The following is a 14,445-nucleotide window of genomic DNA, read 5'->3' on the forward strand; positions in this document are numbered from 1 at the left end:
GCCATATTGTTCTACAGGTCCTGGTTTACAATTTTATTTGTCCCCAGTGAGAATAAATGCAGCTGCATTACACACAATGCATCTAAAATGATAATCTGTGAATGTACATGAGTGAATTTGCTCTTGGAACAATAAAACACAGGACACAGGGATTGACTCTTATCTTAATTGTTATTCAAGGGAAATAATGAGTCTTCAGCTTGATCAAATGCATAATGTTTAATCTAAACAATACTCTGTATGCCTATCCTGACCAAATCTTCTTCAGCCACGGAATCTTTTTTTATTAAGTCCATGAAGAGACGCAGCACTTGGTCTCATTGATTTGAGGTCTGGATAGTAATCCCCCCATATGTTCCTTCACCACACTGGTTAAAAAGACCTGTAATAATCCAGAGTCCAGACATGATGGAGGAGGATAGGGAAGATAATAATCACACTTCTTGCCCACTAAATGGTGAGCGGGTCAAACCAGAGACAATAATAATGTTAACACGCACATCTCTTCCTGTAATATCTGGGGCATTTTTGATACCTTTAATTCATATCAGAAACATTAGTAGTGCTCTGCTCTTTGGTTGCAGTCAGCATCCATTTTTTGATTTGGATTGATTTTTTTTATTTATTTTTTTTTTTTTATGAGAGATATTTAAAAAAAAAGAAAAGTTGTAACTTGTAAACAATCTGAACAATTTGGTGGTAGTGATAATAAAATAATCATAAAACAACAAATGTGATGCAGAAATGTAACGGATAGTAAACATGTTTGTAGTCAACATGGTTGTGTGTACAGTGAGAAAACACATTAACAAAGATCTTAAACCAAACCTGAATCACAGTAAATGATCTATAATATATATAACAATAACATTTCTACTGTAAAGATAACTGGTATTGTATAACCTCACTGTGTCAATAGGATTGTAAAAGTGGTCCACGCTAAAAAAAAAGTTTCATGCAAAACCACAACATACTGTATAAAGCAGCATCAGTGGCTGTTGCAATAAACTCTAAGGCACCTCCAACCTTTGAAGATTTTTTTAAATCTTAAATCATACTTGTAGTTTAGTCTACATCCTATTACTTAACAAAACATTGGTTTAACTAAAGTAGCCAAGTGGTCAATCTTCCTATGAAAATCTATTTACAAGGGAATAATTAATTACATAAAAAAAATAAATTAACAAAAATATCTAGCAAATTTACATCTGATTGGCAAACATTGCCACCTTCCTGAGAGCACATACTGTCTTTCCAAAACACGGTGCCATTGGTCCAAAACATTTTTTTTAGCTGGAGCTGCAAGAAAAAAGGAAAAGCAAGAGACAATTCAATAAAACAATTCAAACCTAAAAAGTGGAAAGAACAGAAATCATTAGGTCACTACTCTGGTTACCTGTCAGCAGCATCCTGGTCAGCCTCAGCATTGCTGTCGGCTTTGGATGCAGACGTTCGCAATTTACTAGGATCTAAAACAGGAGGTTAAATCAAGTTGGCATCTGTCCACAAAAATATATAACATGAAAAATGAGCAGAAACTTAAAACACTTGAGCTCCTCCACCTTGAATCCAGCGGATCTGCGTGGCCGGACCGTAGCCCTGCTCATTCTTAGCAGCGATGCGGAAGACCACAGCTGGCCGGTTGGAGGCCGAGCAGTCGATCTGGGCGTTATCCAGGTGGGTGGAGCTGACCGAGCAGGACATCTTGGTGCCGCGGTAGATTCTGATGAAGGACATCTGACCTGGACGCTCCGAGCTGGTGGAGCGACTCTTTTTCACGGCCATGTACATGGAATACTCGAGGATCCGGCCCGATGGAGAGGGGGGAGCCTCCCATGTAATGTTGACCGAATCGTTGGCCTGTGCAGAAAAGGAGTATTAGGGGGGAATGTGTGGAATACAGCAGCTTGTTCTTAATCCCTTCGCTTCAGGAAACAACAACCAACTTCGATCTAGCAAGCTACACACTGAAAATGGCAGGTTTTGAAGAAAATTTGGATTGTGCAAAAAGCCAGGCCAGCTTGGTTCTTTCGGTGAATGATTGTTAAGATTTACAAAGAATAGGTTTACTGCATTTACTCTCTAACTGGGGCGTTTTGGGTCCGTTTGATGGGATAGCTATAAATGAAGTACACACAGCGATACACTGGTAAGAGCAAATTACATGTAAACATGTATCCAGCTAATTTAAAAAGCTCACATTACTGTATTGTGTGAACAGTTAACTTCATTTAAAAAAAATTGTATGTGGCGTTTTCTTTTGCGGGGTTTAAAAGACGATTGTGATTGGTTTAAAGAAATGCCAACAACCCAGAGTGTTTTTTTCTCCTATCCTAAAATGTATCTGTGGTGTAGCCAGACCTTACTCCACAGCGCTGTGGAGATAGGTCTGGCAATGTGAGAGTATTCATTTATCAACAGCTCCTTGATATGTCACCTTGGTAATTTTGACGGCAGATGGCGCTCCAGGGAAACCAGGTTGGCATGTCTTGAACTCGCTGACTGGGCTGAAGTCTCCCTGGCCAAAGTAGTTGATGCCTGCAACTCTGAACCTGTAGGTCTGACCTGGAGCCAGCTCCTGCTTCTCTCTGCTTTGGTAGTCAAGATTCCTCTGGAGGAAGGGCTAATGGGGAAGCAAAGTATTGACAGAGAATGTGTGGGTGAGAAGACAGGAATAAATGGCATCTTCATGGAGTCCCAATCAATACCCACTATGTATAAAATAACAGTAAAACCAAGTCTTCAATGATGAAAACTGCCCAGAAGTCATTTTTACCTCTTTAGTGTGCGACGGTCGGCTGCTGATGGCTGCAGACGCCTGTTCGCTGTCAGCGGGTAGAAAGTAGTGGCTGACCTCAGAGAAGAGTGCTTTGAACACACCAACGTCAAACCACACGGCTTCATCTGGATTCTGCTGTAGGTGAGGGTTTATAGTCTTAACTTAGAGACCGAGCACAGCGGGAGCTAATAATTAGTGTTCAGAAGTGGATCTGACCTGATGTGTAGGGGCGTAGAAATCGGTTTTCTTGTCAGCTGAAACAGGTTGTTCCTCTGTAAAAAGCAAAGGAAAGCAAACGGTGAATCCCACTTCACAACGTGCCGCAGTCTGGTTCATCACTGACATTTGAGCATCGTCGTTACCTGGCTGGCGCTGAGCTGAGCTTCCGACCTCTGCTGCTGCCGTCTCCTGTCCAGCACCTACAACCAACACACAGATAGAGAGCGCAAAAGGTCTGTGGATCAACAGAGAGCAATTCAGACTAAACCGTGAAAAGCTTGCGGTGTCTTGTTTCCCTCTCCGCTGTGTGGGAAAATAGAGCAAGGGCAACAACTGAGACAATACATTTATCGACGCAGCTTCACTTGCTTTAACAGGCCTACTGCATCTTTTATTGTCCCAAACAATTACATTTGCGGAAGCACCGAAATCATCCAGCTTTGAATCACTTGACACCGAAGCTTACCGCAGCGTTTTGTGTCAGGGTCCTTCTCCGTCTCCCTCCCAGCACTCCTCCCTCCTTGTGCTTTGGTCTCTGCTGAGCCACTGAACAGTTTCGCTGTAGTTTCCTGCTGTGCTGAAGCATCCTGAAATTATGAGAGAAAGTCAAGTACAAGACGTATGTGTTCTAAATAGGAAGCAGTGCATTAAACGGTCTGGGCCTGCTTTAATATTGAACTCTGGGTTTTCTTTCTTTGGATGGTTAGGTTTAGGTAAGTTATTTTATACAAGTGCTCTTCTTTATTGTATTGGCAGGCTTTCTTTCTATTCTAGATTGGAGTATCTGCTGAATGTCTGAAGTGTATGTAACTAAAATATTCTAAGAGGTGAGGTCATAGAATAGAGACTCACATCTAAATCTAAAGACAGAAAATGCAGCCGTGTCTGATAAAGCCACTCTAAACATGCTCAGTGTGAATGCCTCGTCTCTTAGGGTGGTCTGCTGGTAGATTAGATATACAATTTAATACTAAAACAGTGTTTTATTACATGTAATCATCTTAGTTGACAGATTTAAGCGTGTTTAAGTCACATCTACCTGAGCTGATGCTTTCGCTTCTTTATTAGTGGTTCCTCCAGTTGGAGGCTGAAGAGACTGGACACCTGAGAAGGAGAGTTAAGCGAAATGTCACTGTAGTGTCAAACATATCTTTATAAAGTCCCTCACCCTGATAAACGTGCTACAGATTCTCTGTCTCTTTTCCGTTAATGTATTTTTCAGGCGGTAAGACTGCTGTGTTTAGTAACCTCTATTTTCTTTCTATTCTTCAACTATTCCATGTAGGGCGTGGCAATATATTCTATCGAGATTAGTCTCGCTTTGCCAGACACAACGCTGCGGAGGAGGGTCTGGCTAGTCCACACAGCATTCTGGGATGGGAGAAAAACGTGCTCTGGTTTATTGGCATTTCTTTAAACCAATCACAATTGTCATGGGTGGCGCTAAGCAGGAAGGAACTTGTTTTGGTTGAACGTGTACGTTCAAAAGTTGTTTTAGTCATGCAACACATAGGAAGTGTTTGGTGACGGATATCCAGTCGTAAAAAAAGGACATACGGTGGAACATGGTGGATATAGACTATATTGACATCGATATATGAGACTAGATATCGTCTTCAATTTTGGATATCGTAATATGACACAAGTGTTGTCTTATATAGTGATGTCATTTTCTTCACTTTTTTTAAATTCAAGTTTTTATTGAAAGTGATGTCCTTTTCTGAACTTTCCAGACTGTTCGAGCTGTTCTATTATTTGTCTTTACCCACTTAGTCATTATATCCACATTACTGAGGTTAATTTGTCAAAAATCTCACTGTGTAAATATTTTGTGAAAGCCCCAATAGTCAACCCTACAATATCGCCGCAATATCGATATCCAGGTATTTGGTCAAACATATCGTGATATTTGATTTACTCCATATTGCCCATATGTTTTTTTCGCTGTGTCCCGAGCCTCTTCTCTCTGAGGATACGTGCACTGTCCCATACCTGCAGTGTCTTTACCGTTCCCGTCCAGTCCACCTAGTCCAGTTGGACTGACTGGTTTGGCTGGTGGAGGTGCAGGCTGGATCTGAAGGATGTAGCAGTCTGCTGCCGCCAGGGGGCGCCACGCCACATGAAGCATGCTGACTGTGGATTTGATGAGTAACACTGCCTCTGGGGCGGCTGGTCGATCTGAGGACAGAATACAGAATATTATATTGAAGAACTGTATTTGCTTTTTTTTCCAGCACTGACAAAACACGTTCTGTCACTTGCTTCAAAATTTCACCAAAGTCAAGCAATCAAAATAAACAAGTGACGAATCACTTAAAGCCTCTCCTTAACAGCTGAGTCTCAGTTTTCACCTGTCTCCAGGTACCAGAGGTCCTTGCAGCAGACCTGGTAGTTCCAGCTCTTACGGAACCCGTCACGGCCGCTCCAAATGTAAAGCCTGGACCCGACAGTGGCAGCACAGTGGCCGGCCCTGGCTCTGGGCCTACAGGCGTACGGATCCTCACTCTGGGGTCCCTGGATCTGCAGCTGGGACTCGATATTGCCCTGCTGCTCTGGGCCCAGGTTCTGCCAGATCATAGTGTCTGTGACAGAAAAACAGGGCAGCAGTGAACTTGCTGGCCTCTTAACAATGTAAAAAAAGCCTATGAGTTGAATAAAAAACAAGATGCATCATAACTTTAAGTTTCCCCTAAAGCGCAGCAGTCGTTTTGACAAATCTGATGTTAAAAAACACCACACTTTGCCAAAACTGAACCAATAAAGACGCTCTCTATGGATTCACCCTGTGTGAAAACTCTTCATATTTTTAGAGAAAATGTACTGACCTAAGTTGAGTACAGTTAGGGAGTCACTGCAGATCCATTCAGTTCCTAAAGCATTGTGTTCGTCTGACTCTGGTACAGGAATCCAGCCACCAAAAACATACATCCTGCAGACAGAGGAACACACAGGACTTTGTCAAAGGCAAGCCAGTTAAGGTGTCACATACTATCCCTTTATATGTCCCTTTCCATTACTGTTACTATTACTATTACTATTTGTGTGCAGCCCGTCCCAGAAATGCTTGTTACTAATCCTAGCTTCTGGGGAGTTTACTCCCCGGAGTCCTTATGCTTTTTTCCCCCAGCGTATTTCCTTGGAGAACGTTGGCACCAAGATCCTGGTTGCAGCTGTCGCCGTGGTCCTGCTGCACTCCCTGCTGAGCTCAGCGATGCCCTGCAATGTCATGCTGCGTCCTGCTGAACCCTGCAGCTTCCCGCTACATCCAGTCACTGTTCCATTATTAATGTGACTATTATCGCCACTGTTCATCACACCCCCAACCGGCTCGTCAGACACCGCCTACCAAGAGCCTGGGTCTGTCCGAGGTTTCTTCCCAAGAGTGAGTTTTTCCTCGCCACTGTCGCACTGCTTGCTCTTGAGGGAATTACTGGAATTGTTGGGGCTTTGTAAATTATAGAGTGTGGTCTAGACCTACTCTATCTGTAAAGTGTCTCGAGATAACTTATGTTATGATTTGATACTATAAATAAAATTGAATTGAATTGAAATTGAACATACAAGCAGAAGCAGTTTTGCCTATATGGGGCGGGGGGGTCGCTAATGGTCTGAGGGTAGAAGCTCCTTCTGAGCCTCTCAGTGCTGGCCTGGTGTATCCGGTACCTTTTTCTCGACCTCAACAGGGTGAAAAGGCTGTTACCCTGGTGGTTTTGATCTTTATTGATTTTCTTCTTTTTCTTGCAGCGCCTGGTGTAAATATCCTTAAGGCAATGGCCTTATTGGTTATATGTTCAGCCCAAAAAGCGGTCCTGTTCGGTGCCGTTTCCGTACCAGGCAGTGATGTTCCCCGTCAGGATGCTCTCAACAATGCAAGAATAGAAACTCAGTATAGAAACTCAGTATTTTAGAGGGATACCTGGATTTTCCTCAGGCGCCTGAGGTGAAGCAGTCTCTGCCTTGCCTTTCTCACCACTGAGTCGGTATGCAGTGCACAGGTCAGACCCTCAGTGAGGTGATGCGGACCACCAAGGTACTTGAAGCTGTTCACCCTCTCTCTTCCCAAATTCCACTATCATCTTTTTAGTCCTGCTGACATTCATGAGTAGGTTCTCTACCCTTTTCAGGTATTTATATATTATATATTAATGTGATGGAATACAAACTACACATCTGCTTTAACAGAGATATGACACTGATAATGATGGATCCCTTACTTGTTTCCAATGACACTGGCAGAGTGAAGGCTTCTGGAAAGTGGCCTGAAACCCCTGGTTTCAGGCGTTGACCAAACCATTGTGTCTGAAGAAAGGAAAAGAATAATGATAAGGAAGTTTAAATATTACAAAGAGTTGTTTCTCACTACATGCAAATAAGCAATAGTTTTGTTTTGCAAAGTTTTGTATTTTATTCAAGGTACAGTCACAACCAAAGGATGCAAAATGTTTCAATTTTCACTTTCTGAAAATTGCAGACTTTATTATCTGTCATAAAAAACAAAAACACAAAACGTCCTACCAAGGTCAAGCTGCCAGAGGTCATCTAGCCGGCATCCTTGCATCCCTCCAAAGATGTAGAGCTTTGGGGAGCCGAGGCCAGTGTAGGCAACCGAGGTGTGGGACTCCCGTGCTGAGGGACCACCACCCTTCGTCTCTGGGATGCTCCAGCCTCTTGCCCCCGATGACGACTGCAGCTCCAGCTCATAGAAGTCGCACATGTATCTAAGATGGTAAAAAGTCAAACTCATTCCTGCAACCATCTCTTAGATAAAAGGTTATATATCAAACTGTATAGTCTCCACACCGGTTAGCTAATATGATTGTGGACTTGCACTAGCAACATGATCAAGTCACTAGAAGCCCACTCTGAATTTAAACACCAATGTAAAAGTTATACTTTAAACTAGAGGTGAAAAGATTAATCGATGAAAATAAAATAAACTGCAACTATTTTTAAATCAATTTGCAAGAATAAATGCCACACATTCTCTGGTTCTAGCTTCTCGCAGAAGAGGATTTGCTGCTTTTCATTGTCATTATGTCTATATCGACAACGTTTCATTTACGAGATTGTTCCGATGCTGCCGGAGGTTCCGCCGGATGTCCCTCATTTTCGGCCAGATGTCCCTCCGGTCGATTTGGGAAACATCCTCCGAGCTAGAACCAACAATCAAATTATATTGATCTTTTTTTGAGTAAAATTCTTATTACACACTCGACATCCATTTTAATTCCAGAGCTCGCCTCCCTAAGTGCTCATATTCCACCAAAACAAGTTCCTTCCCAAGGCTATTTTGCAGAGGCACCGTTGCTCTGTCCGGTGCTTAGCGTCGCCCAAGACGATTGTGATTGGTTCAAAGAAATGGCAATAAACCAGAACATGTTTATTTCCCATCCCGGAATGCTGTGCGGACTAGCCAGACCCTCCTCCTCGGCGCTGTGGAGGAAGGTCTGCCAAGGCAAGACTATGTTGCCATACAGTACAGGCCAAAAGTTTGGACACACCTTCTCTGTGTTTTTTTATTTTCATAACTATTTACATTGTAGATTCTCACTGAAGGCATCAAAACTATGAATGAACACATATGGAATTATGTACTTAACAAAAAAGTGTGAAATAACTGAAAACATGTCTTATATTTTAGATTCTTCAAAGTAGCCACCCTTTGCTTTTTTTGATAACTCTGCAAACCCTTGGTGTTCTCTCAATGAGCTTCATGAGGTAGTCACCTGAAATGGTTTTCACTTCACAGGTGTGCTTTCCATCCATCCATCCATCTTCGTCCGCTTATCCGGTGTCGGGGGGAGCAGCTCCAGCAGGGGACCCCAAACTTCCCTTTCCTGAGCAACATTAACCAGCTCCGACTGGGGGATCCCGAGGCGTTCCCAGGCCAGGTTGGAGATATAATCCCTCCACCTAGTCCTGGGTCTTCCCCGAGGCCTCCTCCCAGCTGGACGTGCCTGGAACACCTCCCTAGGGAGGCGCCCAGGGGGCATCCTTACCAGATGCCCGAACCACCTTAACTGGCTCCTTTCTACCCGAAGGAGCAGCGGCTCTACTCCGAGCTCCTCACGGATGACTGAGCTTCTCACCCTATCTCTAAGGGAGACGCCAGCCACCCTCCTGAGGAAACCCATTTCGGCTGCTTGTACCCTGGATCTCGTTCTTTCGGTCATGACCCAGCCTTCATGACGATAGGTGAGGGTTAGCAAACGAAACCGATAGGTCGAGAGCTTTGCCTTCTGGCTCAGCTCTCTTTCCGCCCCAACGGTGCGATAGATGGAATGTAATACCGCACCCGCTGCGCCGATTCTCCGACCAATCTCCGCTCCATTGTCCCCTCACTCCGAACAAAACCCCAAGGTACTTGAACTCCTTCACTTGGGGTAAGGACTCATTCCCTACCTAGAGAAGGCACTCCATCGGTTTCCTGCTGAGAACCATGGCCTCCGCGATTTAGAGGTGCTGATCCTCATCCCAACCGCTTCACACTCGGCTCGGCGGCAAATCCAGTGAGTGCTGAAGGTCGCAGGCCGATGTTGCCATCAGGACCACATCATCTGCAAAGAACAGCGATGAGATCCCCAGCCCACCGAACCGCAACCCCTCCCCACCCCGACTACGCCTCGATATCCTGTCCATAAATATTACAAACAGGATTGGTGACAAAGCGCAGCCCTGGTGGAGGCCAACCCTCACCTGAAACGAGTCCGACTTACTGCCGAGAACCTGGACACAGCTCTCGCTTTGGTCGTACAGAGATTGGATGGCCCTGAGAAGAGACCCCCTCACCCCATACTCCCGCAGCACCTCCCACAGTATCTCCCGGGGGACCCGGTCATACGCCTTTTCCAGATCCACAAAACACATGTAGACTGGTTGGGCATACTCCGTTGTTCCACGACCAGGACGGAATCCACATTGTTCCTCTTCAATCTGAGGTTCGACTATCGGCCGAACCCTCCTTTCCAGCACCTTGGAGTAGACTTTACCAGGGAGGCTGAGAAGTGTGATACCCCTGTAATTGGCAGGTGTGCTTTGTCAGGGTTAATTAGTGGAATTTTTTCCCTTATTAATAAAAAAGCAAAGGGTGGCTACTTTGAAGAATCTAAAATATAAGACATGTTTCAGTTATTTCACACTTTTTTGTTAAGTACATAATTCCATATGTGTTCATTCATAGTTTTGATGCCTTCAGTGAGAATCTACAATGTAAATAGTCATGAAAATAAAAAGGAAACGCATTGAATGAGAAGGTGTGTCCAAACTTTTGGCCTGTACTGTATATCATTGTGAACTTTGGGTTTTCGCTATTTTTTGATGTTTCATAAACAAAATTATTAAATCGAAAAAATGTTCTGCAGATTAACCGGTAACGACAACGATCGTTAGTTGCAGCCCTAATTTGAACACTAGAGTACAGGGCTTGCTAAATAAAATGTCAGTAAGAAGTTCCCACAACTACCCCCACTCCATATCCACAAACAAATCAAACAGAAACAACCACTCTCACCTGTTTTTATGCATCTCTGAAAAACACAGTGTAAACAAACTCTATCAAATGTTATGGTTCTTGTGTGTATTTGCACAGTACCTTGGTACGTTGCCGTTGGGGTCTTCACTATCATTGGCCAGCCCTCCAAACAGGTAACACTTGTTACCCACAAGAGTGAAGCTGTGTCCAATCCGAGGGCAGGGAGGCAAGCCATTCCTGGGTGCTCTGGGCTTCAGCTTCTTCCACAGCCAGCGACTAGCCTGAACCACACAGAACCAAAGTCAAGATGTGAGAATTTTTCTTCACTACAGCACCTGGGTCAGAATCACATCTGAAGAACTGTGACGGCATTACCTGAAGTTCATAAAGGCTGTTGGTGTATTTCCCAAACTCAACCATGCCACCAAAGACCAGTATTCGAGTGCCTTCACAGACGAAGCCATGGGAAGCACAGCCGGGTGGGATGTCACCCCTCACCGCAGGCAGAAACCACTGCCTTGAGACTGGAACCATGGGCAGATTTCTTTGCATTAGACAAAACATCCTGGTGAATGCTGCCTTTTAGACATTTTATACACCCTGTTTGGAAACAACTCTCATAACCAGAGCTATTTTTGCAGATGGATAAATATCAGGGCTGCACAATTAACCGCATCGCAATATCAAAATCGCAATGTTGACTAGTGAAATATCCAAAGCGCAATATTGGTTAAAAGGCAAAATATGTGTCAAACCATTCCGAATTATGTATTGTGTTGCTGCAGAGACGTCCCAGCCTACAAATAGTATCCTACAGACTAAAGAAAAAAATCTTTGTTTGGTACAGATCCTCAAATCACACCATAATCATTTTCATTTTAATATTTTTCAATAAAAATAGGAATGATAGAAAAATTATCATTCTCTCCAATAACATGAATCATATCGAAATATCAGTCAAAATAATGGCAATTAGATATTTTCCTCATATCGTGCAGCCCTAATAAATATTACCTCAAACACCACCTCAACAGGACCTTAATTACAAAAAGCATTACAATGTAATGGTCTTTATTGCAAAATGCCCTCCAAAACACATCATTTATACAGTACAGCAATCACTTCACACCCCAAATGGGTGGAACTGTAGTGCATCACTTCAATATCGGATAAAAGGACCCTGAACAAACTGCATTTTGGACAATGACTGTCATCCACTCCACAGCACTATCACAAAGCAGAAGAGCATGATCAGCTCAAGACTACGCACACTGCCATGCACAACTGACAGACTGAGAAAGTAATTTGTCCCCAGGGCCATACAACTCTACAATGCTTCACAAAAAGGAAGAGGAGAGATACATAGACTTCTCTGCATAGTCTGTCTGCCTCTCCTCCCTTTGCACACTTACACTGTCTCCTATGACAATAGATATGTACTCACTGTCCACTGGCCCGCTGTTAACTGCTTACACTGTATAAACTGTTTATTGGCTATATCAGCCCATATGCACAACCCCTCCCTCCCTCCTCCCCCCAGCCTGGACTGAGGTCTAACTTAATACATGAACAATGGCTGTAACCCTCTTACTTCAAACCTTTATTATTGACTGTTGATTTGTGTCTATACTGTCTACTTTATTCCCTTATAATGCCCATATTTAATGCGGTCTTCTTTTCTTTTTTTTTTACTTTATCCTTGGCACTGCAAATATAGTTTTTATATTACTATGTCTACATTATTCTCTTATATTGTCAATATTTAATGCTGGTCTCTAGACTTTATCCTTGCACTATTGGACTTATTTACACTACCACCATGACACACACTCTCATAGAGCACCTTACCATGCAGACTGAATCACAGGGTCAGTCACTGCAAGCGTCTCATGCTAATACATGCTGGGTTTTTTATTTAGTATCTTTTCTTGGCCATATTATTCATGTAGATTTGTTATTTTATCATCCTGTTTATGATGTATGTGAATGTGGTGTGTGATGTCTTTAAGCTGGGATCGATCTATCTATCTATCTATCTATCTATCTATCTATCTATCTATCTATCTATCATAAGTTGTAACATTACAATGATTGCATAATGTTAACTTAGATAAAGCTATATTTAAGTGTGTTGCTTTGTCACACCTTTTACATTAACTGTCGGTTGTTTTCGCTACGCTGACCAAACAAATGACACGACGCTCCCACTACTAGTAAGTTAGCTAACGTTAGCTACGTGTTTTTGATTTTGGGGGGAGGAAGGGTACTAGTGGCTAATAGACGGAAATTATGCTTAAATAGTCGATGACTTTTTAAATGAACAACAAAAGCTCATGCAAAGGACTGGTTTGGGTCTGTTTGACTCCTGTGCATGCTAAAAACATTAGCCGTCCAGCTAGCGTTAGCTTACCAGTGTTGTAAACATGAAGGTCCTCCGCTATCCCTTCATTTCCACCGCCGAATACAACAATTAGCTCCCGTATGGCAACTGCTCGGTGTCCGTGTCTGGACCGCGGAATCACTCCCGTGGCGGAATGAACCTTTCTCCATTGCGGCTCCTTGGCACCAGTAGTCATTTTCCCGTTTGGGACCCTGAAGTTTGGCGCTGTTGTCGTTTCAAAGACGAGGGCGGGGCGAAGGAGGAATCAGGAAGTTCAACCAGAGAGGTGGAAACAAGGCAGGACGTCTCACTCTGCCTCGTTTACGTTTACCGGGTATCAAAAGGAATGTAAGGGAATTATTATTTCTTCTTCTTCTTCTTCTTCTTCTTCTTCTTCTTCGGGATTTAAAGGCAGATTGCATCTTTAATGTTGCACTACTGCCATCTTCTGGAATTAGTTAACTCCTAAAGTGTCCACTATGTCAGATTTTCCTCATCAGTGCTGTTTTCATTAGGAAGCTGACTGAGCATCTTCTGCCTTGTCCACTGTTACCACACTACAGTAGCCTATGTTCTTTACTTTTGCTCCTGTTAGCCCTAATCGTTTAATTTCTTCCAACATGTCCTCTCTCTCTCTGATACATACAGTATTTCCTGCATATATCTGGTACCTCACAATGATCACAAAAACCACTTGGATGCTATAATGTGATGTGGGCTGTTTAGGTTGATGTGTCCAATAGTCAGCCAGCTTATTGTTACTTGCTTTTTTCCTACTTCTACTACTACTACTTACTTTTCTTCACACTAGGCCTTTTCCCTCTGGTTTTGATTGGAATTTAATGTTAACTTTGTAAGGGAATTACAGATGAGTTTGGTGAATGAATAACTGGAAAAGAGAGAGAGAACTATTTGCTGATTCTAATAAATAACGCTGATGATGTCAAAAGAGTTATCTCGGCCTGGGCTAGGGAAATACAAATTTAGGCAGACGGTGTTACAAACTGGATACGAGGACATTTACCGAGCAAAGCCTTACAAAAGAGGAATATTAGATGGTGCTTGAGGGGACTCAAAGTTGGGGTAACTCTGCTGCATAGACCATTATATTTTTAATCTATCTCTTGGCAGTCCCCTAACTTTATGAAAGTCGAATACTATATTGAGTACCCATTTTAAGATGCTATGTTTTCCTGACAATTGTAAAATATCAACACATCAGATGTTGAGATGGCCTTTGAACTCACATTATTAATAGTCATAAGATAAACAGGATAGTCCATAGTGCAGAAATGGTTGATACAGATCTGTCTGACATGTCATGTTATGTTACAGACCATCCAAAACTGTGGGGAGATTCCTGTGTTATTTCAATGTTCATATTTTCCTCTATAACAGTATTAGAGTAATACACCCAAATAATGTACAGTATATGCCAAGTTTTGTAAAGTAAAGTAACATAATTCCACTGTTTGTCACACAACATCATATGAAGTCAGAAATGGGATTTTTAGGCAGAGCATGCAGTGGGCTACATTTATACTATTGTTTTGGTTATTTGTCTCAAACATAGACCATCTTTGGTCTATACAGAAG

At 42.8% G+C, this 14,445-nt stretch overlaps 1 protein-coding gene across 2 annotated transcripts; it reads right to left on the reverse strand.

The window, feature by feature from the left end:
• Nucleotides 1–152: 152 nt before the first annotated feature.
• hcfc2 (host cell factor C2) lies at nt 153–14,214 on the reverse strand. Of its 2 annotated transcripts, none has more exons than XM_039791213.1 (17): nt 12,880–14,214; nt 10,845–10,993; nt 10,590–10,750; nt 7,514–7,716; nt 7,213–7,297; nt 5,824–5,927; nt 5,350–5,580; nt 4,991–5,176; nt 4,038–4,102; nt 3,465–3,585; nt 3,142–3,198; nt 2,996–3,051; nt 2,777–2,914; nt 2,438–2,623; nt 1,563–1,860; nt 1,397–1,469; nt 153–1,299 (listed from the first exon to the last, which is right to left on the reverse strand). In XM_039791213.1, the coding sequence occupies exons 1-17, from the start codon at nt 13,043–13,045 to the stop codon at nt 1,290–1,292; spliced, it is 2,289 nt and encodes a 762-aa protein (XP_039647147.1). In that variant the 5' UTR covers nt 13,046–14,214; the 3' UTR covers nt 153–1,289. The 2 variants fall into 2 exon arrangements, with proteins under 2 accessions (XP_039647147.1, XP_039647148.1); XM_039791214.1 differs by having other exon boundaries at nt 2,777–2,911; nt 12,880–14,213.
• Between the last annotated feature and the right edge of the window lie 231 nt (nt 14,215–14,445).

This window comes from Perca fluviatilis, chromosome 23 (genome assembly GCF_010015445.1).
Source record: "Perca fluviatilis chromosome 23, GENO_Pfluv_1.0, whole genome shotgun sequence".
NCBI classification, from domain to species: domain Eukaryota; kingdom Metazoa; phylum Chordata; class Actinopteri; order Perciformes; family Percidae; genus Perca; species Perca fluviatilis.

Excerpts from the sequence above, each read along its gene's own strand:
- hcfc2 (XM_039791213.1), bottom strand. The coding sequence starts at position 13,045 with ATGACTACTGGTGCCAAGGAGCCGCAATGGAGAAAGGTTCATTCCGCC. Across the intron at positions 7,298-7,513 it reads CCTCTGGCAGCTTGACCTTG|ACACAATGGTTTGGTCAACG; the intron begins GTAGGACGTTTT and ends TCCTTTCTTCAG. Across the intron at positions 3,586-4,037 it reads AAGCGAAAGCATCAGCTCAG|GATGCTTCAGCACAGCAGGA; the intron begins GTAGATGTGACT and ends TCATAATTTCAG.